The sequence below is a fragment of the Camelus ferus genome, chromosome 30 (assembly GCF_009834535.1).
Source record: "Camelus ferus isolate YT-003-E chromosome 30, BCGSAC_Cfer_1.0, whole genome shotgun sequence".
In the NCBI taxonomy this organism is placed as follows: Eukaryota; Metazoa; Chordata; class Mammalia; order Artiodactyla; family Camelidae; genus Camelus; species Camelus ferus.
Window position 1 is genome coordinate 15,229,943 of NC_045725.1, and position 18,255 is coordinate 15,248,197.

General features: G+C 55.8%; 1 protein-coding gene across 9 annotated transcripts in view; it reads left to right on the plus strand.

Moving 5' to 3' along the window:
* Nucleotides 1–5,906, plus strand: part of CTIF (cap binding complex dependent translation initiation factor) — a 286,942-nt gene extending 281,036 nt beyond the window's left edge. For all 9 annotated transcript variants that reach the window (XM_032470569.1, XM_032470568.1, XM_032470576.1 and 6 more), the window contains 2 exons: nt 62–115; nt 1,871–5,906. In XM_032470569.1, coding sequence (XP_032326460.1) covers nt 62–115; nt 1,871–2,086 — 270 coding nt within the window. In that variant the 3' untranslated portion in view covers nt 2,087–5,906. The remainder of the gene's footprint in view (nt 1–61; nt 116–1,870) is intronic.
* The last annotated feature ends 12,349 nt before the right edge of the window (nt 5,907–18,255 follow it).

Genomic DNA, 18,255 nt, shown 5'->3' on the forward strand with positions numbered 1-18,255 from the left:
CTGCCCGCCGCCCCCCACCCCACCCCCGCTAAGTGAAGTTCTCTGCCCTTCTCTTCCACAGCTCTTGCAATCTCAGGATGTGAAGGAAGATGCCGTCCTGTGCTGCTCAATGGAGGTAAGCAGTGCGGCTCGGACACCTCCCCCCTCAGACCCTGTGTCCCTCTCGCCTTAACAGCTATGGGGACAGAAGGACAGTTGGAGGCGTCCACAAGTCCCAGGCAAGGATGTATCGAGCTGGGCTGTGGGGTATGGCTTCCTGAGTGCACATGGACTTCTGCTGGAGGTGACAGAACTGCTGGTCCTCTGGAGGGAAGGATGGAGTGCTGGCATCGTCCACTTTCCCTCTGCCCCCTGCCAGACCCCCTCCCCCTTGCCCAGGCACACCATACAAATGACTTACAAGATTCCAGGTGATGCCTCACCCCCAAATATTTCCCTTGTCTTTGGTGATGTGGGGTTTGGGGGTAGATGCTGAGGCTGGAATCCCCGAGGCTGGCACTGTCCACTTGGAAGCAGCCCCCTTGGGAGGGCCCCCTCCTTTTCCCAAGGTGCAGCTGCTGCTCTCCAGGCTCTTCCTTCAGACACCTGGCTCTGGCCCAGTCCCAGGGGCAATGCTGTGCCCTCAAGAAGCAGCCCAGGGACATTCAGAGGGGAGGGCGGTAAGGAGATGGGCTTCAAGGGCCCCCCCCCCCACCAGGGCATGCGCACACCTCTCCGGTGGCCTGTGCCTGGCCTCCAAGGCCACTTCCAAGGAGCTCGGATGTCAGAGTGCCGGGAGCCCAGACAGCAGCCTCACATCTATGGGATGTGAGGTCACCCCCTCCATGGGGCTTCAGGTGGCAGAGATAGGAGAGGAGGAGAAAGCATGGTCTCTGCCTCCAGACAGCTTTTGGTCTGGCTAGGGACAGAGATCTCTCTCACACGCACACACACACACACTCGCACACGCACACACAGAGTGGATGGGACAGTGCAGAGAGTAAATAGGGATACAGAGCATGCATCCCTGAGGAATTAGGAGAGAGAGGTCAGGGTGGCCCTGAGGGGTTAAGGAGGCTTTTGTGAAGAGGGCAGAGCCTAGAAAAATGGGTGGGCTGAGGGTGGGGGTGGGGCAGAGACGGGGACCCAGATCACAGGGAGAGGAGCTGCAGGGGCTGCCGGCTGAGGGTGCCCTCAGCCAGAAGATCGGGGCTCCTCCTCCCCGTGGGGGCTTTTCAAGGTGAGCAGGGGCCTCTCTTGGGGGCAGGCCCTCTGGCTGGCCTTCTGCCCCAGTTCATATTTCTCTCCTCCCCTTTGTATCACAAGTGTGGGCAGGGGTCAGTTCTGGGCTGGGGAGGTGGGATTGAGGGCAGGGGAGAAGGGAAGAGAGGAATAGGAGACCTCACCCCTGCTCTCGGGTTCCTCATGGACACATGCAGGCAATAATGACTAAGCTTGCTCCCGAGAGACATCCTAGCAAGTGAAAATTAACACCATGCCACCTGATCACCTTTGAAGGAAGCTGGTCACACAGCCATTGAGCTTGTGGGTGGTAGTCAAGGAAGGCTTCCTGTAGGAGGGGAGGCAAGTGGATAAAGGGAGAAGCGGCATGTTCCTGGTGAAGACTCTTTTCAGCCCTGGGCAATGGGTGATATTCTGGTCCCTCTTATTCCTCCAGCATATTGGGTGTTAAATGTGGGCTCTCAAATCAGCTCTTTCCACCCTTTCCTCTTCCTGTCCTGCCCCCCACCCCAACCCCCGTGGCCCAGGCCTGCACATTCCTAAAGTAGCCCAGCTATTTCCCATTGCTGCCCCCAGCCCCCCAACCAAGGTGGGTCTGGAGCCCTTTCGGGGCCCCACTCACATCCTAACCTCACTTCTCTGCCCGCAGCTGCAGAGCACAGGCCGGCTGCTGGAGGAGCAGTTGCCCGAGATGATGGCCGAGCTCCTGGCCAGTGCCCGTGACAAGATGCTGTGCCCCTCGGAGTCGATGCTGACACGGTCCCTGCTCCTGGAGGTCATCGAGCTCCACGCCAACAGCTGGAACCCTCTGACGCCCCCCATCACGCAGTACTACAACAGAACCATCCAGAAACTGACAGCCTGACAGCCAGGGTGCCTGGCGGGCGGCCCGCGGGCAGCTGGGGCCCTGGTGCACAGGGCCAGATGGACAGGCGGGAGGACAGGGGTGGCCCTGGTGGGAGAAAGAAAAGGGGAGGAAGGCGAGCAGAGCCGGCGGCCAGTCCAGAGCCAGACTGGGCAGGGATCAAATCCCTAGGAGGAGCGCCCCCAATCCGAGCCCCCAGCCCGAGCATGCGGCAGCTCACACCACACCAGTAAGGGAAGCATGTTTCTTCTTCATGGTGGCCGGGTCCTCCCCCTCCTCACTCCCGCTCCTCCCACCTCCTCCCATCCAACGCGTCCCCTGCCGGGCTGTGTGCGAGGGGTTCATCTCTGTGACTCCTCAGAGGCCTTGGCAGCCCGCACGCCGGGGTACAGCGTGGGTCAGAAAAGACCTCAGAAGGCTGAAAAAGTGGGTCGGAGACGGGCTTGCATTGTTCCCGCAGGCTGTCAGCCGCAGTCGCCAACTGGCAGCAGGCGACGTGTAGCAGATGTCCGGGAGGACAAAGGCAGGCACGGTCCCCGCCAGCCGCCTGTAATTGACGGCCTTTGTCCACACGGGGCCGAGCCTGGGACAGAGGCGTCCTCCTCTAACCTTCACGCTCCACCCTCCTAACTCCCAATCCCCTTCCTTTAGCCCCCAAGCTTCAGGCCCAGGGAGCCGGGAGCCGGGAGAGGAGATGGAGTTCGCGTTCTACTTGCACTCTTTTGTTTAATTGTGTTTTATTTTTTTCAAAAGTCAGCTGCTTTGAAGTCTCCTCTTTCAATGAAAAGGGCCGGCGAGGTGATCACACAGTCAGCACCGCAAAGACCCCCTGATTAGTGAGAGATCAAACCCGGCCCCCTCTGGAAGGAGTCTAGCCACAGACAGCTTGCCAGTAGCCAATTAGGGTAATTGGAAACTTCTGCCCCGGCAGGGGTCCCCGCTGGAACCCTGTGCTCCTTAGCCCCTGGCTTCCAGTACCTCTCTGCTCTCTCATTCCGGCTTTGCTCCCTCAAAGGGCTGATGCTGTCACCGCTGGGAGAGCATTAAACCCATCCTGGCCCGGGGCCTCGCGATGAATGAGGCTGGCAAATTAAAACCAAAACACTAGGTGATGCTTCACCACTGCACACAGACTTGTCCCAAGCTCTTCCTGGGGGGAGACTGGGGGTGGGGGGGCTGCCTGGCTCCCCAGGACTTAGCATTGAGCTAAATGGTCTGTGTTGGTGCCCTAGCCCAGCCCCCCCACAGCCACAGTCTGTGCCCCAGGAGGGCTCTGGGCACTGCAGCCCCAGGGCTGCCAGGAAAGGGTACATTTATTGAGTCATGAGCAGGACCGTCAGGGGACCCAGCAAGCAACGAGGGTGGTGGGGGGTGGAGACAAGGCTGGGGATTCTTGCAGGGGGTGCCACGTCCTGGGAGCAGACCCTTCTCTGATGGCTAGAGAGGAGGGTGCAAATCTGGCCCTGGGGGCTGACTTTGGGTTGTCACGGGCATCTGCACAGCCCATCCCCTAGTCTGGAGCCCACATTTCGATGAGCCCCTGGAAAGCAACCTCAGAGCCCAGCAGCTTCCTCATGTGCTCCTTTGTTGAGGCCAGTCCCTCCCTGGGCCACCTTGGAGGCCCCTGGCTGCCTGGTCCAGTCAGGCTGGAGGAAATTTCCTTTTGTTGACTCAAGTCTGGGAAAGCAGGCAGCTGGGGTGGGGAGAAGCTTCCTCGGCACTCCTTGGGTTTCCTCATCAGCTGCCACCTGCCTGCCAGCCCCAGGATGGGAGCCTGTGCCAGTCCCCAAAAAGCCTGTTGGAGACGAGGCATGGGGGCGCAGCTGTACCTGGAACGCGTCGGTAGCCTCTACCATGGGGCCTGTGCTGCCCCGGGCCTCTGCCTGCCCCCTCCCCAGCCCCTTCCTCCGAGCTCTCTCCAACTTCTCCTTCCTGCCTTTTCCACCTCGGCCTGCACCTTTAGCTCAGCCTGGGGCCCAAGGACACCAGAGGTACCACAGGAGGCCTTGAGGGAAGAGCCAGGTGGATGTTAGTGTGCTTGGAGAGCACACCAGGGAAATCATAGTCCAGAAGAGTGAGGCAGCCCAGCCCCAGCCGGGCAAGCAGCTGCTCCCTGGCAGCCCTCAGAGAGCCGTACGTGGACGGGAATGGGCCCTGCTTCCCTCACATGGTGTGTTTGTGTGCGTGTGTGTGTGTGCATGTGTGTGCGTGAGCATCTATCGAGAACGAAGTAGGGCCGTGGAAGAAGAAAGAGGCCTAGGAAGTGAGGGAGCCAGTGGAGGAGGCAGGGGAGTGGGACTCAGAGAGCTAGCTTCACAAAGGGGCCCCAGACACCACGCACTCGTGGGGGCTGACGCTCCCTGGAAGGCCAAGCAAGGAGCATCACTAGCACTGGGAGGGGGCCTAGTGCCCTTCCTCCTGACAGCCTTCCTCGGTGGTCTTGCCTCAAGGCTAACCCCTCCTTGACTGTTAGGACCAGAGCGGGAAGAAGTGAGATATAAATATGTATACATATATAAATATATTTTTAATTACGCGTCGTGTCACCGTGGCTCCCGACATATGGTTTATCCCATTGCTTGAAAGCGCTTCCTGGCCAATCTGAATAACAATTTAAGCTGTTTTTCTAAATGCAGGTTGCTGCTACTTTTTCAGACATGGACGGAAAACGTTTAAAAAAAATTTTTTTTTAAAGGAAATAACAGTAAAGCCTAAAGTCTGAGACTCTGAGGCAGCTTCCCACGGGAGACGACTCAGACAGGAACTGGGGGACAGATGTGGGTGCCCCCAGACCCCTGCTGCCTCTCCCGGCTAGGCCCCCCGCTTAGTGAGGGCGGCTGTATCCAAGCTGACCTCTGAATGTATTTGATGGGAGGCTAAACTGGGTATTGCATTTCTAAGGCTTGCGCTGTTTCCCCACTCGCTGGTGGCTTCCTTGGCACACTGAGGAGGCCAAGTCCAGCCATCCGTGTGGAGCCTGTCTCGGTCTCTCCTCCTCCCCGTCAAGACCAGGTAGTCACTGTTTCCCTCCCAGGCAGCCGGCCTGCTCGCCACAGTCCTGCTCCCTGGCCTCGTGACTTTGCCTAAGCTTGGGGACCGCAGCCCCAAGAAGGCCCCCCCTGGAAAAGGCGGGAGCCCCACCCAGCATCCTCCACGGGAGTGTGCACCCCCAAACCCACTTTCGTCTGCTCGTCCTTCCTTAACCAGTCTGTACACCTTTACAGTTTGGGGATTGTCCTGTCCATCCATGTAAATGTAAATGTTAGCTGAGTCGGTATTTATTCTGATTTTTATTTTATTTTATTTTCTCTGAGGGAGGGGGAGGGGGGTGTGGGAAATGTACCACTGATCACGCCCTGGGCAGCTGCAAGGGCGGGGGCCCAGACGGCCGGGCCGCCACAGGAGCAGCCCCGCGGGGCCGCCCAGACGCCAAGTCCCCATCTCTTATCTGGCATCAGAAGCTGGCCAGTGTTCCTCGTCCGACAGACTCTCCAGCCTGGCCTGCCCGTGGAGCCCTCTCCCTCAGCTGCCGGCGCTCTGTTGGGAAACCTCAGGCTGGGCCTTTGAGGACACAGATCAGAGAGAAGGCAACTTTCCTCTGCTCGGGACACTTGCACAGAAGGGCTGCCTGCCTGGCCCGAGCCAGCTGGGAGCCTGGCCACGGGTCCTACCTCCCCAGAGCAGGGGCCTGGGGCTTCCCGCCAAAGCTGCAGCGGAATCCTGCTCACTCAACCGCCTTCCTTCCCTCAGTATGTCCTGCTTTCCAGCTGAACCCAAACTACAAGTGGGTTTAAAAAATAAACCACACCAAAAAGAAAAATACCCTGAATCTGTGTTCTTTGTGATTTTGGCAAAGGGAATCTTTCCCAAAGGCTTTTGTGCCTCAGCAGGTGCGGGCAGGAACCTCGGAGGAGCCCCTGCCCAGGTGATGAGCTGATGAGATTCCCCACAGCGGGGCCGGAGCAGGGGCCTGGGGCCTGGGAAAGACGGGGAGGGGCGGTCCAGGAGAATGTGCGTGAAGGAGACATATGTCCCTCCCCTAAGCTGGGGAATTCGGCCTGTCCAAGATGGGAAGGTTAAGCCAGTTTTGCACAAAATGACTTTTCCACTAAAGATTTGGTTTGCCGCACGTTTAACCACCCCATTCCCAAAACTGCCCCTTCCATGAAAAAGTCACTGTGGCATTTGGCAATGACTCATTCTAAGAAGACTGAGACCTGGGCCTAGCAGCTTTTAAAATTCAGCAGCAAGTGGCTGTCCAGTCCCTGTGGGTCAAATCAGTCTTTCATAAAAGGGACCCAAAGAGCCCCAGTGATTTATTTTCCTGTGATGACATGTTCCTTGTTTTGCACAATTCCTTCCACGGCAAGACATTAGGGACACCGCCTCTTGGTAACAGATCCCCTTTGGGAGTCTTTCTGGATAGAACTTGCCAGGCTTTCGGCTGCTCAGGACAGTGACCAGCACATCCACCTCTTCATATATCCCTACTCTGGCCAAGATGGCAGCCGGGCCAGCCCAGGAGCCCTGGGGAGGCTGGTCCCTGCCCATTACTGAGTCACAGGACACAGACTGGCAGAGGGAGATAACATTTTAATTAAACCACTGACATTTGTCAAGCCGAAGTGTTTTACAGAAATGCAAAGGGGTAGAAGCAGAAAGCACAGGTCAAAATGATAGTTACTGGATGGCGGGAGAGACGGCAGGGAAGGAGAAATTTTATCAAACATTTTTCACCAAAAGGGAGAGGAGATGTTTCTGGGTGATTTAGCTCTGGTGCCAGAAGGTTCTAAATGACTGAAAACTGTGAAACACATGCTCCAAAAAATAAAGGTTTCAATTCTGCATTTCACCACCGTCTCTGCTGACATGGGTTATGTGTCCTGCTGAGAGTGAGTTTCATTTGTACTGGGGTCTGAAGGAGGGAGAGACAGAAGACTATTCTGGGTGAACAAACTAGAACACACACACACACACACACACACACACACACACACACACACACACCCCTGACCTCTAGCTGAGAGGGAAAGTGGTCATGTGTGAGCATCGAAGGTCTCTGTTCCCACAGTCCCTTCAGGGCCGCCCGCACACCGTCTCAGGTGGTTCAGCGAAGCCAGCAGATGAGCACTGTTGATTCCTATCTTACAGAGGAGAAAATGAAGTCTCAGAGAGGTGCCACGACTGACCCAGAGCCAAAGGCCGGTCCGTGGAAGAGCCAGGGGCTGGCATGAGAGCCGGGTGCCCCTTCCTCCAGCCCAGAGAGCCAGCGTGTCCTCCGCGGCCTCTCGGCTCTGACCGCTGTAAGCACGGCCCCAGGGAGCCGGCCCGTCTCACCAGCCAGACAGAAGGAGCAGCCAGCTGCCCTCTGAGGCAGCCATGGCAGGCTACACGGTCTTCCCTCTGCATCGACAGAAAAGAGGAGCGTGATGAAACACCCTAAATCAAAGGCTCTCGGAGGGGTGGGGAGGAAGGGGCGCCATGTTGCCAAGTCTGGTGCTGCTCTGTAAAAGGATCTGCTGTAACTTGTGCAGACTGGTCGGACTTCCTCCACGCCAGTGGTCCTCAAGGTGGGCAGAAGGTGAGGGAGACCATCCCGGGGGGCATATCAAGAGGTGGGCCAAGATCAGAATTGCCTGGGAAATTTTTCAAACTATGTGCTGAGAGAGGACACACAGAGACACCAAGGTTTTCGGAATTCTGGTGTTAGGGAGCCCCTCTTCTTACTGGGGGGTACACATGGGCTACACCCTCTGGGGGGTGTGAGAGAGGATGCAGTGAGCCCCCACCCCCACTCCAGGAACCTAGCACATGATGACCACAGAGCACAGTCTCAGGAATGCAGAGGTAACATGCAGGGACAGCGGACCACGTCGCTGCGCTCCTCATCTCAATTTGCAATATCAGGACCTGTCACCCGAGCTGAGGGGAGGCTGGCCAGCACATCTGCCATGGGGGAAGGGGCTCCGGGACAGTACTTGACTGTGGACAGAGTACTTACTTGGACCCTGGGCCCTGTTTTGACTCTCACGGGCCCTAGGCCCTTGTATGCCTTCATAGGCTCTTCTCCTTAACATAACATAAAAACTGTGCCTTATGACAATATTGATATAAAGACAAATACATTACTATTCCTTATTAAAACATTTTTTTCAACCTAAAAGTTCATGCCTTCATTCTGATTTTAAAAGAGCTGAAAACATTTTAAGGGCCCCTAAAAGCATTGCGGACCCCGCACTGTGCCTGGCGCATCCGTCCGTCCTGCGTGGACATCTCATCTGAGCCAGAAATCTCACCTTCCCCCACTGCCCACCTGGTTTCAGCACGAGCCCTGGCAGAGGAGGGTGGGCAGGGGTGGCCCAGAGGGCCGCTTACCCTGCCATCTTCCCAGGAAGCAGTTGGCCGATTTTAGAAGCGGAAGCAGTAGCTGCTTCTGCCCCAGACTGGCTACCAGCCAGGCAGCCCGGGGTGTGAGGCCAGCAGCTGTGTTTGCCTGGCCAAGAAGACTCTGGCCCAGAGAGCCCAGCCCAGCACACAGTGCCGGCTCCTTCCCCGAGCTGCTCACACACATTCCCTGGTCACAGTCTCACCAGAGGAAGGAAGTAAACACAAGTCTTACACCCATTTTACATCTGGGGAAACATGTTCAGAGAACCATGGCATCTGCTTGAGCGGTGCTCCATACTTTTCAAATATATGATGCTGTTTGAGTTTCACTATCGCCCTGGCAGGTGACAGACAGTTTTTACTCAATTTTTCTTTCCTTTTTTTTTTTTTGCTGGGGGATGGGACTAAGTAATTCGGTTTATTTATTTATTTATGTTTAAATGGAGGCGCTGGGGATTGAACGCAGGACATTGTGCATGCTAAGCACTCACTCTACCACTGAGCTCTACCCTCCCCTCCTTTTTCACTCAGTTTTAAAGACAGAAGAAACAGGCTCAGGGAAGCAGTGGCAAACCCATGTTGTGTGACCAGCAGGCACAAGGGCCAGGCCTCAAATTGCTGCCTTCTTAGTCCTAAGAGGGACCTGGTGGGCATGCATGGGGATCAGGCTGAGGACCCAGATTCCTGGCCTCCAGTTCCTGGGGGCCTGAGTCCCCTCACCCCACAGTGTCCCCCAGCTCTAATCAGCCCCACGGCTCCCAGGGACAAGCTGGGGCTCAGGTTAGGGCTCTTGGCCCCCATGGTGACCGAGCAGAAGGTACAGGGACACAGCCCTCAAAGGTACACAAATGGGTGGGAGAGAGGCTCGCGACCTGGTGTGTAACCAGTCCTTTTCTTGTTTAGCCAGGGCCAGGAGCAGGCTCCGCCATGGGCTGGGCTCCAAGGAGGAGAAGGACCAGGGCTGGGGGAGGGGTGGGAACGCCCGAGGCACGTGGCAGGGGGAGAAAGAGCACTTGGGGTCTGTGTCCATGAACTATGCCCTGCATCTCTGCACCTAACTGTGTGACTACCAAGCTTACACAGGCAGCTGCGGGGCTTACAACATGGGTGTTCACTGCTCTTGTTTACAGATCTGCAGATGGGTTGGGGTTTGGATGATCTCATCTGGATAGCAGGGGACCACAGCCCAGTCTCCTGCCCACGGACAGTGGTTGGAGTTACAAGCACACGCCTCCTCCAAGAAGTTCTCCGTGACTGCTTCCCCAGTTGGGGTTACAGGTGCCCCCTCCGGTTCCCGCAGCTCCCACAGATGCTTCTCCCATGGCCTAGCTCACTGTATGTGACCATAGGTGTGCAGGGGCCAATGCCCAATACCTGTGAGCTTAACCTTGTCCCCTCCGCATCTCCAGCACCGAGCCCAGGACCTGGCCCAAGCAGGCGCTGAACAAGCATGTGGAGGCTAAACCAGTGAACGGTGATGCTGAGGTCACGGTAATAAGTGACAGAGGCTTGGGGAGGGAAGAGCTGGGCTGTGCCTTAAGCCAGGTCTCGGAGGTGGGGCACCCAGAGCAGCGGAGGGGTGGGGGCTTCACGTGGGACAGGGGCGTTCAGCGAGGAGGGCTGGGGGTGTCCTCAGGGCCCTGGGGTCTACCAGTCCAGAGAGCCTGCAGCTGGGGGACTGCTGTGATATGGGGGGCAGGCCAGAGGCACGGTGAGCACAGACCTGGCCTTTGTGCAAATGAGAAGGTGCCCTTCCTCCGTCGGGGGCCCCCAGCCCTGCCTTGTGAGCTGCCCGGACCCCCTCAGCCGGGCCCCTTGGGTAGGACACAGCTGCGCACTGCCCACGAGACTCTCTGCGGTGTGCGGGGCGTATGCGGGGCTCTGTGTGGGGAGGGTGAGTGTGTACGTGCACCTGATGTGTGTGAATTTGTGCTGCAGGTTCTAAGTCTCCCTGGCTGGTTGTCCTGTGAGCAATGAGGGGTGGGAAGCAGAGGTGTGAGGGTCCCGCTTCCCAGAACAGGAAACACGGGGTGTCCTTCAGAGGCGGTCGCGGTGGCTTGCACTCTGCTCCCTGGGAACGGGGTTGGCACTGGATCCTGCAAGATGCTGAGAACAGGCTGCCGGCCCCGGTGGGCAGGCCGCAAGTGGGCCTTCCTTCCCTCGGCTTACTCCTTAGTTGATGAGGGGAGATGAGGGGAAGAAGCCTCCTGCACAGAAAGGAGGAAGCCAAGGACTCCTGGGAAAGGAGGAGAATGTTCCCCAGGGTGTCAGGGTACCTGGTCACCAAAACCGCGGCTCAGGGAGACCCAGCAGGGGTCTGACTATCATCGCAGGAGGTACCGCCCAGGGAGGAGGTCTGACTTGTCTGAGGAAGGGGTGCTCCGACCCAGCCACAGAAAAATGCCTGCTTCCACCCCAGAACGCCGTGGTCCTTGTGAACTGGACGCGGCCAGGGGGAAGCCACCGGGGCCGTGGCTCCCCTGCGTGAGCTGGAATCCCCTACCTGCCTCCCGCCCGGTCAGACACTGGGAGGGAGTCCTCGCTGGAAACGGGGTCTTGGAGAGCAAACTGCAGGATGTGAGTCTTCATCTCTCCCCGTGAAGCTAAGGACTGGGCCCCATGGGACAGGGAGCTTCTGCTTTCGGATTTCTGAGCCTGGCCTCGTGCTGGAGCTGGGCTCGCGGAGTCCTGGAAGGCCGTCTTTGGCTCTGGGTGTCTGTGGGAGCTGGTGTCCTTAGCTGATGTTGCCAGGGAGAAAATGCCACTCCAAAAAATCTCTGCTGAAAACGGCACGGGATCTAGAGGTGACAGCTTGCTCTTCATTCCCTGGTCAAACTGCACCTGGAATATTGGATTCCCCTTTGGGAACTTAGTTTTATGAGGCACACGGCCCAGGATGGGGAGCAGGCCAGGAGGGGCTGGTGCTCAGTGACCAAGGGGAGGCCGCAGGAGTCGTGGACGTTCTGATCTGAGCACACACTGGGTGGGCACACCTGTCCTCCAAAGTCAGACATGCCACCGTGGGAAAGAAAAAAAGGGGGGAACCGGACACTGAGAGTGCGCTGTGGAAACCCAGATCCAAGGACACTCTGGGGACCTGCAGACAGTGCGGCAGGGTGACTGAGGGTCAACACGGGGCCCCGAGCTCCCCACACACACTGGACATGTTCCAACAGGAGCTGGGGTCCCCTGTGGACACTGTGGTGTTTCCTGTCAGAACAGGGATTAGGAAAACCCCACAGATCCCTTCCATTCTGAGGTTCTTTAAGGTGAGCAGGGCCTCTGGGGAAACTTCCCTTCCAGGAACCACACTTGCCCTCAGTCCCTGGAAATTACCTAATCCTTCCTCACTCCTCACCCTCCTCCCTCCAAATACTCCAGGCTGTCGGGATGTGGAGGGGAATTTAGAGCCCACCCTCCCATTTTACAGATGAGGAAACCAAGGCCCATCACAGAAAAGGGATTTGCCCCAGGTGACGGTGGTACCCAACATTCATGAGCATGTGTTGAACCAGGCACCCAGCTGAGCGCTTCCCAGCATCCCACTATCACACCTGAGGGTCCTGTCTCCACGTGCCCCAGACTGAGAGAGGCTAATATGCCCCAGGTCCCACCATTAGAAAGAGGAGGGGCAGCATTCTAACAGGATCCCCACTGCCTCCAAAGCCCTTGCTGGTGACCCTGAATCTCAGACCTCAGTGTCTCATACACCCAGCGATAAAATCAGGTAAGTCCACTGAGGAATGCAGACCGTGCCTCTCAGTGATGTCTGCCCGGGTAAGTCTAGTGAGGCTGGCAAGCCACTCAGTGTTGCTGAGCCTTAGTTTCCTCTACTGAAAATGAGGATACTGAGATTTACCTTCCTTCTTGTTGGAAGATTTGGATTAAAAGTGCCTGTTGGGGATTAACAGACACACATTACTATTTATAAAATAGATGAACACCAAAGACCTACTGTACAGCACAGGGCGCTATGTTCAATTACTATAATAACATACAATGGAAAAGAATCTGAAAAGAAAAAAATATATATGTATGTATATGTACAACTGAATCACTTTGCTGTACACCTGAAACGAACATTGTAAATCAACTTTGCCTCTACTGAAAAAACATTGTTTTTAAGTGCCTGTCTTCTGAGTCCTTCACAAATGACAGCTGTCTTTCCCCTTGACCCCTCGGCTCTCCAGCATCACTGGCAGGTGGCTCTTCTTCTGGGTACAGAGTGTGCACTATAGCATGTCCCCTGGGTGGGGTGTGGCTGTTAAAGTTGGAACTTTGGGTGTTAGCCTTGCCATCCCCACTGAGGCACCGAGCGGTGAGCTGAGCTGTCACCCACACATCACTCTCTCCCAAGCATCCATCAGTTGAACTTGAGTACCTACTGGGTGCAAGACACACAAGAGAGACCCACTCCTATACCCTTGCCTTCACAGTGTCACCATGCACTCAGGACGAGCAGGTGTTCAGACCGATGTGACAACCCACTGTGTGCCAGATCCATGCTGGGACGAGGACACAGCAGAAAACCAGGCAGTGGAGGCTGCTGGCAGAGGAGGCCGGCACATAAAGAAGGAATAGTGTGGGTGACCACACAGAGCTGCACATCCTGATGACGGAGTCATTCATCCCTAGGGATGCGGAGCCCAGAGAGGCAGTGGCCTGCGGACCCAGTCTCCTGGTGTGATCTGATGGAGGGGCCGACCCAGCACATGAGGTGGGCCACAGGGTGGGCTCACAGTGTGTAAGCAAGTGCCGGGCGGGGTCAGGTGGATGACAGTTAAAAGCCATGCACAGCTGGGTGGTGGCCAGGCTGTGGGAGGGATGGACCGGCCAGACCGTGTGAAAGGGGGTTGGGTGGGCAGGTAGGAGAAGCCTCCTGCAAAAGCCCCAGTGTGCCAGAGAATTAGAGCCTAGGTCTGCGAGGAGTGAATGTAGGAGGGCCGGCCAGGCTGTCACCAGTGAGCAGAGGGGGAGGTTCTCTGCAGGACAAAACGGAGGAGTCACTGGAGTTTCCTTATCAGAGCAGAAATGAAATTAAGGAAGATTAATCTTCCTTCTGCATGCAGAAAGGATTAAAGGGGGAAAAAAAAAAGGAAAACAGCAAGAAGACCAGTTAATTATGCAGGCGAGAGGCACCTTGATGGGGAAGGGGGACTAAACCAGAATTCTCCGGTTCTGACTGTCACACAAGGCCAGCTGTCCCCATCCCAGGCGCCTGGCATTGTCCAGAATGGAGATGTTGTTACATATACGTTTATTGTCTGTTGTAGCAATTTGCCTCTTCACACAGAAAAACTTCTGTAAATGTATTTTTGGTAGAATTCTCTCTCCAGGGGTTCCTACACACGCCCGAGTTCTCTCACAGAGGGTCCTGTGTGTCTCCTCTTTTCTCGATGACTCAGGCTCATTTCGACAGCGCTAATTAGTAGACTGGACTGTAATCCTGGGTTACCCTCCAGGGTTATCAAGGTCTATCCAGTCTGCTTTGCTTTGTTAATTACCGCATCTGCCTTTTAGTTTTTCCGCCTCCTCTCTCGTCATAAAGCTCTTCTCATTACTATCAGGTTGCTTGTCATGGCCTGAGAAACTAGACCACCAAACTCGTAAGAACTGTTTGTCAAGTATGAGCAAAAAGGCTCTGAGTGAGGGCCCGAGGGACGTTTTTATGAGCAACAAGCGGGAGCTTTGAGGCGTTGAATGGATGTTTCAAACAACAATTTCACTCACTCAGAAACCATTTTGGTCCATTTTCCGTCCCCTAGTGCCTTTGAAAGTGGTGGCTTCCCCCAGATACAGAAGGTTTGGCAGACCTAAACTTAAAATTGTGTTGGTTGGTGGGATCTTCTTGACGGCCTGGAAGATGATGGGGGTGGATCTCACCCCTGTCCTCCAGGGAGGACAGCTGAGCCTGAGGGCTGGGGCGGGGGGGAGGTGGTGCCAGACAGTGAGTCAAAATGAATCTCATGACTGGCCTGGTCACCTTGCCTCAAGGCCACCAGACCTCCCTCCACAAGAGCTATTGGGAAGGGAGCCAGAGGTCCCTGGGCTGGTGGGATGAGCACGACACTGGGAGTCAGCAGATCTGAACTCTAGTCCTGGCTCACGCTCACCGGCTGTGTGCCCGCAGAGGCATTGCTTCTTTGGGCCTCAGTTTCCCCATCTGCAAAAGAAGGAAAAGTATATTCATTTGTGATGTATCCTCTGTGTGATTCTTGAATTGTCTTTGCTCAGTAGTGGGATAGGGAGGTAGGGAGGGAAGGAAGACAGGACGGGGAAAGAGAGAGAGAATGAGAAAGAGAGGAGAGAGAGAGGAGAGATATTCATAGTTGCTCTGCCTGAGCCCACCTGGGTCCCCCAGATTCTTTGATTCCCTTTTGATGCACCCCTTCCCCAATCTAGTTTATATCTACGACCCACCCAGGAAAGCTACTGAACTTCAGATCAGTCAACGAAGAGTCTTCAGGCCTTGGCAGAGGGCCTAATAATAATGACAACCTACAGGTGCCAAGCTCTTTCCGGGAGCAAAGGATCTGGCCACCCAAGATCTCATCCCATTCACACGGAGGGACTGCAGCCCAGGCAGGGGCTCTCTTGGGAGCAAAACCAACATCTTCAGACTCCAGAATCCACAATTCTTTAGGTACTTTTGTCTTTGGCACCTTCCGCCTGTGTCCTGGGTCAGTTCCTCTGGCTTCAATCCACTGCTTTCTTTGTCTGGCACTAAAGGCCCCCCGGCTGCCCATGACAGTCCCTCTGAAGGGAAGTAGCAGGTGGGTCCTGCCACTGTCGTGAATCGTTGAAGGCACTCCCACTTGAGCGGGACCAGGAGGGAAAGCAAAATGATAGATAGCTGGCTGAGGGCACGATGTCCCCTGACTCCACCCACCGCCTGGACTGGTTAACTTGACATCTGCCCCCTGTCTGCTCTGCTCACTGGAGCCCCACGCAGTTTGCAAGCCCTGGCCCTTTTCTCCCCGCAGCGACTCCACAGGGCTGGGGCCTGAGCTTGGCGGCTTTCCTGGGCTGCCGCCTTATCGATTATTTAGGGCTCCCTTTTTGCTGGGGATATCAATTTAGTGGGTTCCCGGGATGGCTGTGTTTTAACCTCTCACCCTGGTCTAGACTCCGTCGGCTCCCGCTGTCCCTCGGCCAGGAGGAGATGGAGGGCCCTGGGTCTCTCGGGCAGGCTCTGGAGCCAGCGGATTTCCAGGAACAGATACTGGGATGGCCCAGCGGCTCCGCAGCCCGCCAACCTGCCTCCCTCCAAACCGGCCCGGTGAATTATTAAAGATGCAATTTCCTTTCATCTTTCCAGTAAAATAGCTCCCTTTGCCGTGATCCACCGCCTTCCTGTCACTGGCTGGGCAGGGGCCTTGGAAGGACCCTCATTTACCTGACTCCCTCCACATGCCTGGGCCCTCCTAGGAAGCCAAAGTGGGCTGACATGTTCCTAAAAGGGTCTAGAGAGCCCAGGAATCTTGGGAAACTGGGTGAAGTGGAGGGGACTTGGAATCGTAGAATATTGGAGTCTGCTGTTTCACAGCTGAAGGAAAGGAGCCCAGAGAGGGACAGCGTCCAGCCCTGGGCAGCACAGCAAGCCGTTGGCAGAGCAGGGGCTGGAGCCCAGGCTCCAGTCTCCCAGCTGAGGGTTTCCCCTTCTCCAGCTCTCCCCCTCGAGATGAGCCCCGACTCCTCTGAGGACAGGGAGCTGGGGTCAAGCTTCTCACTGGATCAATTGGGTGACTGGGTCGATTGGGTCAAGGAGCAGCATTAAGTTACAGCCTCTGCTTGTTACTTACCATCCAGGCCTCACCCCTGTGCAGCGCGCTAGTCGAACTCAAACCATAATCATTACTGCCCTCTTGTCGGTGTTCATTGTTTCGGTTTTTGCAGTTTACTCCTGGTGACCATCGCAGAGGGGCTGGCTAGCCGGCAGCTCTTTGTCATCCTGGCCTAAGCCTGCAGCTGCCGCCTGGTCATGTGCCCAAGGCTCCTGCTCATGGCCTCGCCCCAAATCCGCCTCTGTGAACCCTTCTTGAGTTCCCCCAAAGACACCCCTCATTGGCTTCATCCAAGCTCTGCTCTGGAAAAAGTGCTTGGGAATGTTCTGGGGTCTTCAGCTGGAGTCATGGTGTCCGTTAAGACACCACGCTGTGTGCCCAGCCCTGAGCCAGGTTCTCTGGCAGCTCCAGATGACCATGGCCTCTTGGTTCAGGGGTCAAGTTCCCTCAGCCCAGGCAGAGGGAACCCAAAAGGGCCCTTGAGGCCACCAACTTCCTCCCTAGCTTGGCCTCAGTGTCCGAGGCCAGGCAGCAGCGGGGAGTCGGCCCCCAGGCTCTTCTCCATGAGAACAGAAAACCTCTTCAGACAAAAAGGGCCTCAGAGGACAGGCAGAAAAGCTTTGCTGGAGATAAAACCCTCCCTGATCCCCTTCACGCGGCAGGAAGGGGTTCCATGGCCTTAGTTAAGATCTTCCTCAGACTCTGCTCTGGGCCCAGGCGTGGGCCATGCCCTTGGCCCCCAGCCGGCTCCAGCCAAGGCCCAGCCTGGTTTAGACACCCATGTTTCCCTCACCAGATTCACCATCCTGGAGTCCCTGGTCCCTCTCCCAAACACTCTTTGCTTCCCTGCAGCTCTGAGAAAGGGAAGAGCAGGTCCAGAGGGGACTCTGACCTCCCCAGCCTCAGGCCTGGACCTTCACCCACCTGGTGGAGTGCCAGCTGTCTGGGTTGAACACTCAGCTTATCCTTGGTGTCAGAACTATCCGCACATCTGGCCAACCTCTCCTGGGCACCTCCACGCGCCAGGCACCGCGGTGGGTCCCCTTCATGGCTGCTTTTCATTCAGTTTTGTGAAAGTGACCCTCACAACCACCTGTGCCCATTAACCAGGTCCTTCCCTCCCCTCCTCCCCCAAGCCCGTGACAACCACTAATCTGCTTTCTGTCTATATGCATCTACCTGTTCTGGATATTTCATACAAATGGAATCAAACTATATGTGAGCTTTTGTAACTGGCTTCTTTTACTTAGCATAAAATTTTCAAGTTTCGTCCACACTAAGGATGTATCAGGATGTCATTCTTCTTACGACTGAATATTCCACCGTATGGCTCTACCACAATTTGTTATCCATTCATCAGTGATGATCACTCTCATTGTGCAGATGAGGAAACTGAGGCTCAGAGAAGATAAGTAGTGAGGGTCCCCTCCCTCCTCCTATTTGCTCCTCACAGGCAGGGGCCCCATCTGTATATCCCCCCAACCTGGGCAGGGCTCAGCTCTGGAAGCAAGCCTGATTGCCAGCAGCAAGGGGGCTGCTGTGTGAGGGGCAGTGTGGTGCCGTGGTTAGGGGGCCCGACTCCAAATCCACACTCCCTTGGGCCAAATCCCAGCTCCACCGCTCCCTGGCCATGTGGTGTGATTTTCCGCAAGTCATTTATCTTCTCTGTGCCTTTGTTTTCTCATCTGTAAAAGGGGGCTGATGATAGTAATAGTAGCAGCTACTTCAGAAGGCGTTGTAAACATTAAGTGAGTTACTTCTATATACAATCCTAGAAAATGAAAACCAATCTATAGTGACAGAAAGCAGATCAGTGGCTGCCTGGGGTGCCAGGGAAGGGCAGGAGGGAAGATTATGAAGGATTCCGAGGAAACATTTGGAGTAATGGATTCATTCATTATCTTAAATCTTCATTCATTATCTTAACCATGTTGGTTTCAAGGGTACAATTGGCCCTCTGCACTCGCAGGTCCCAATTCTGGGGATTTAATCAACCTG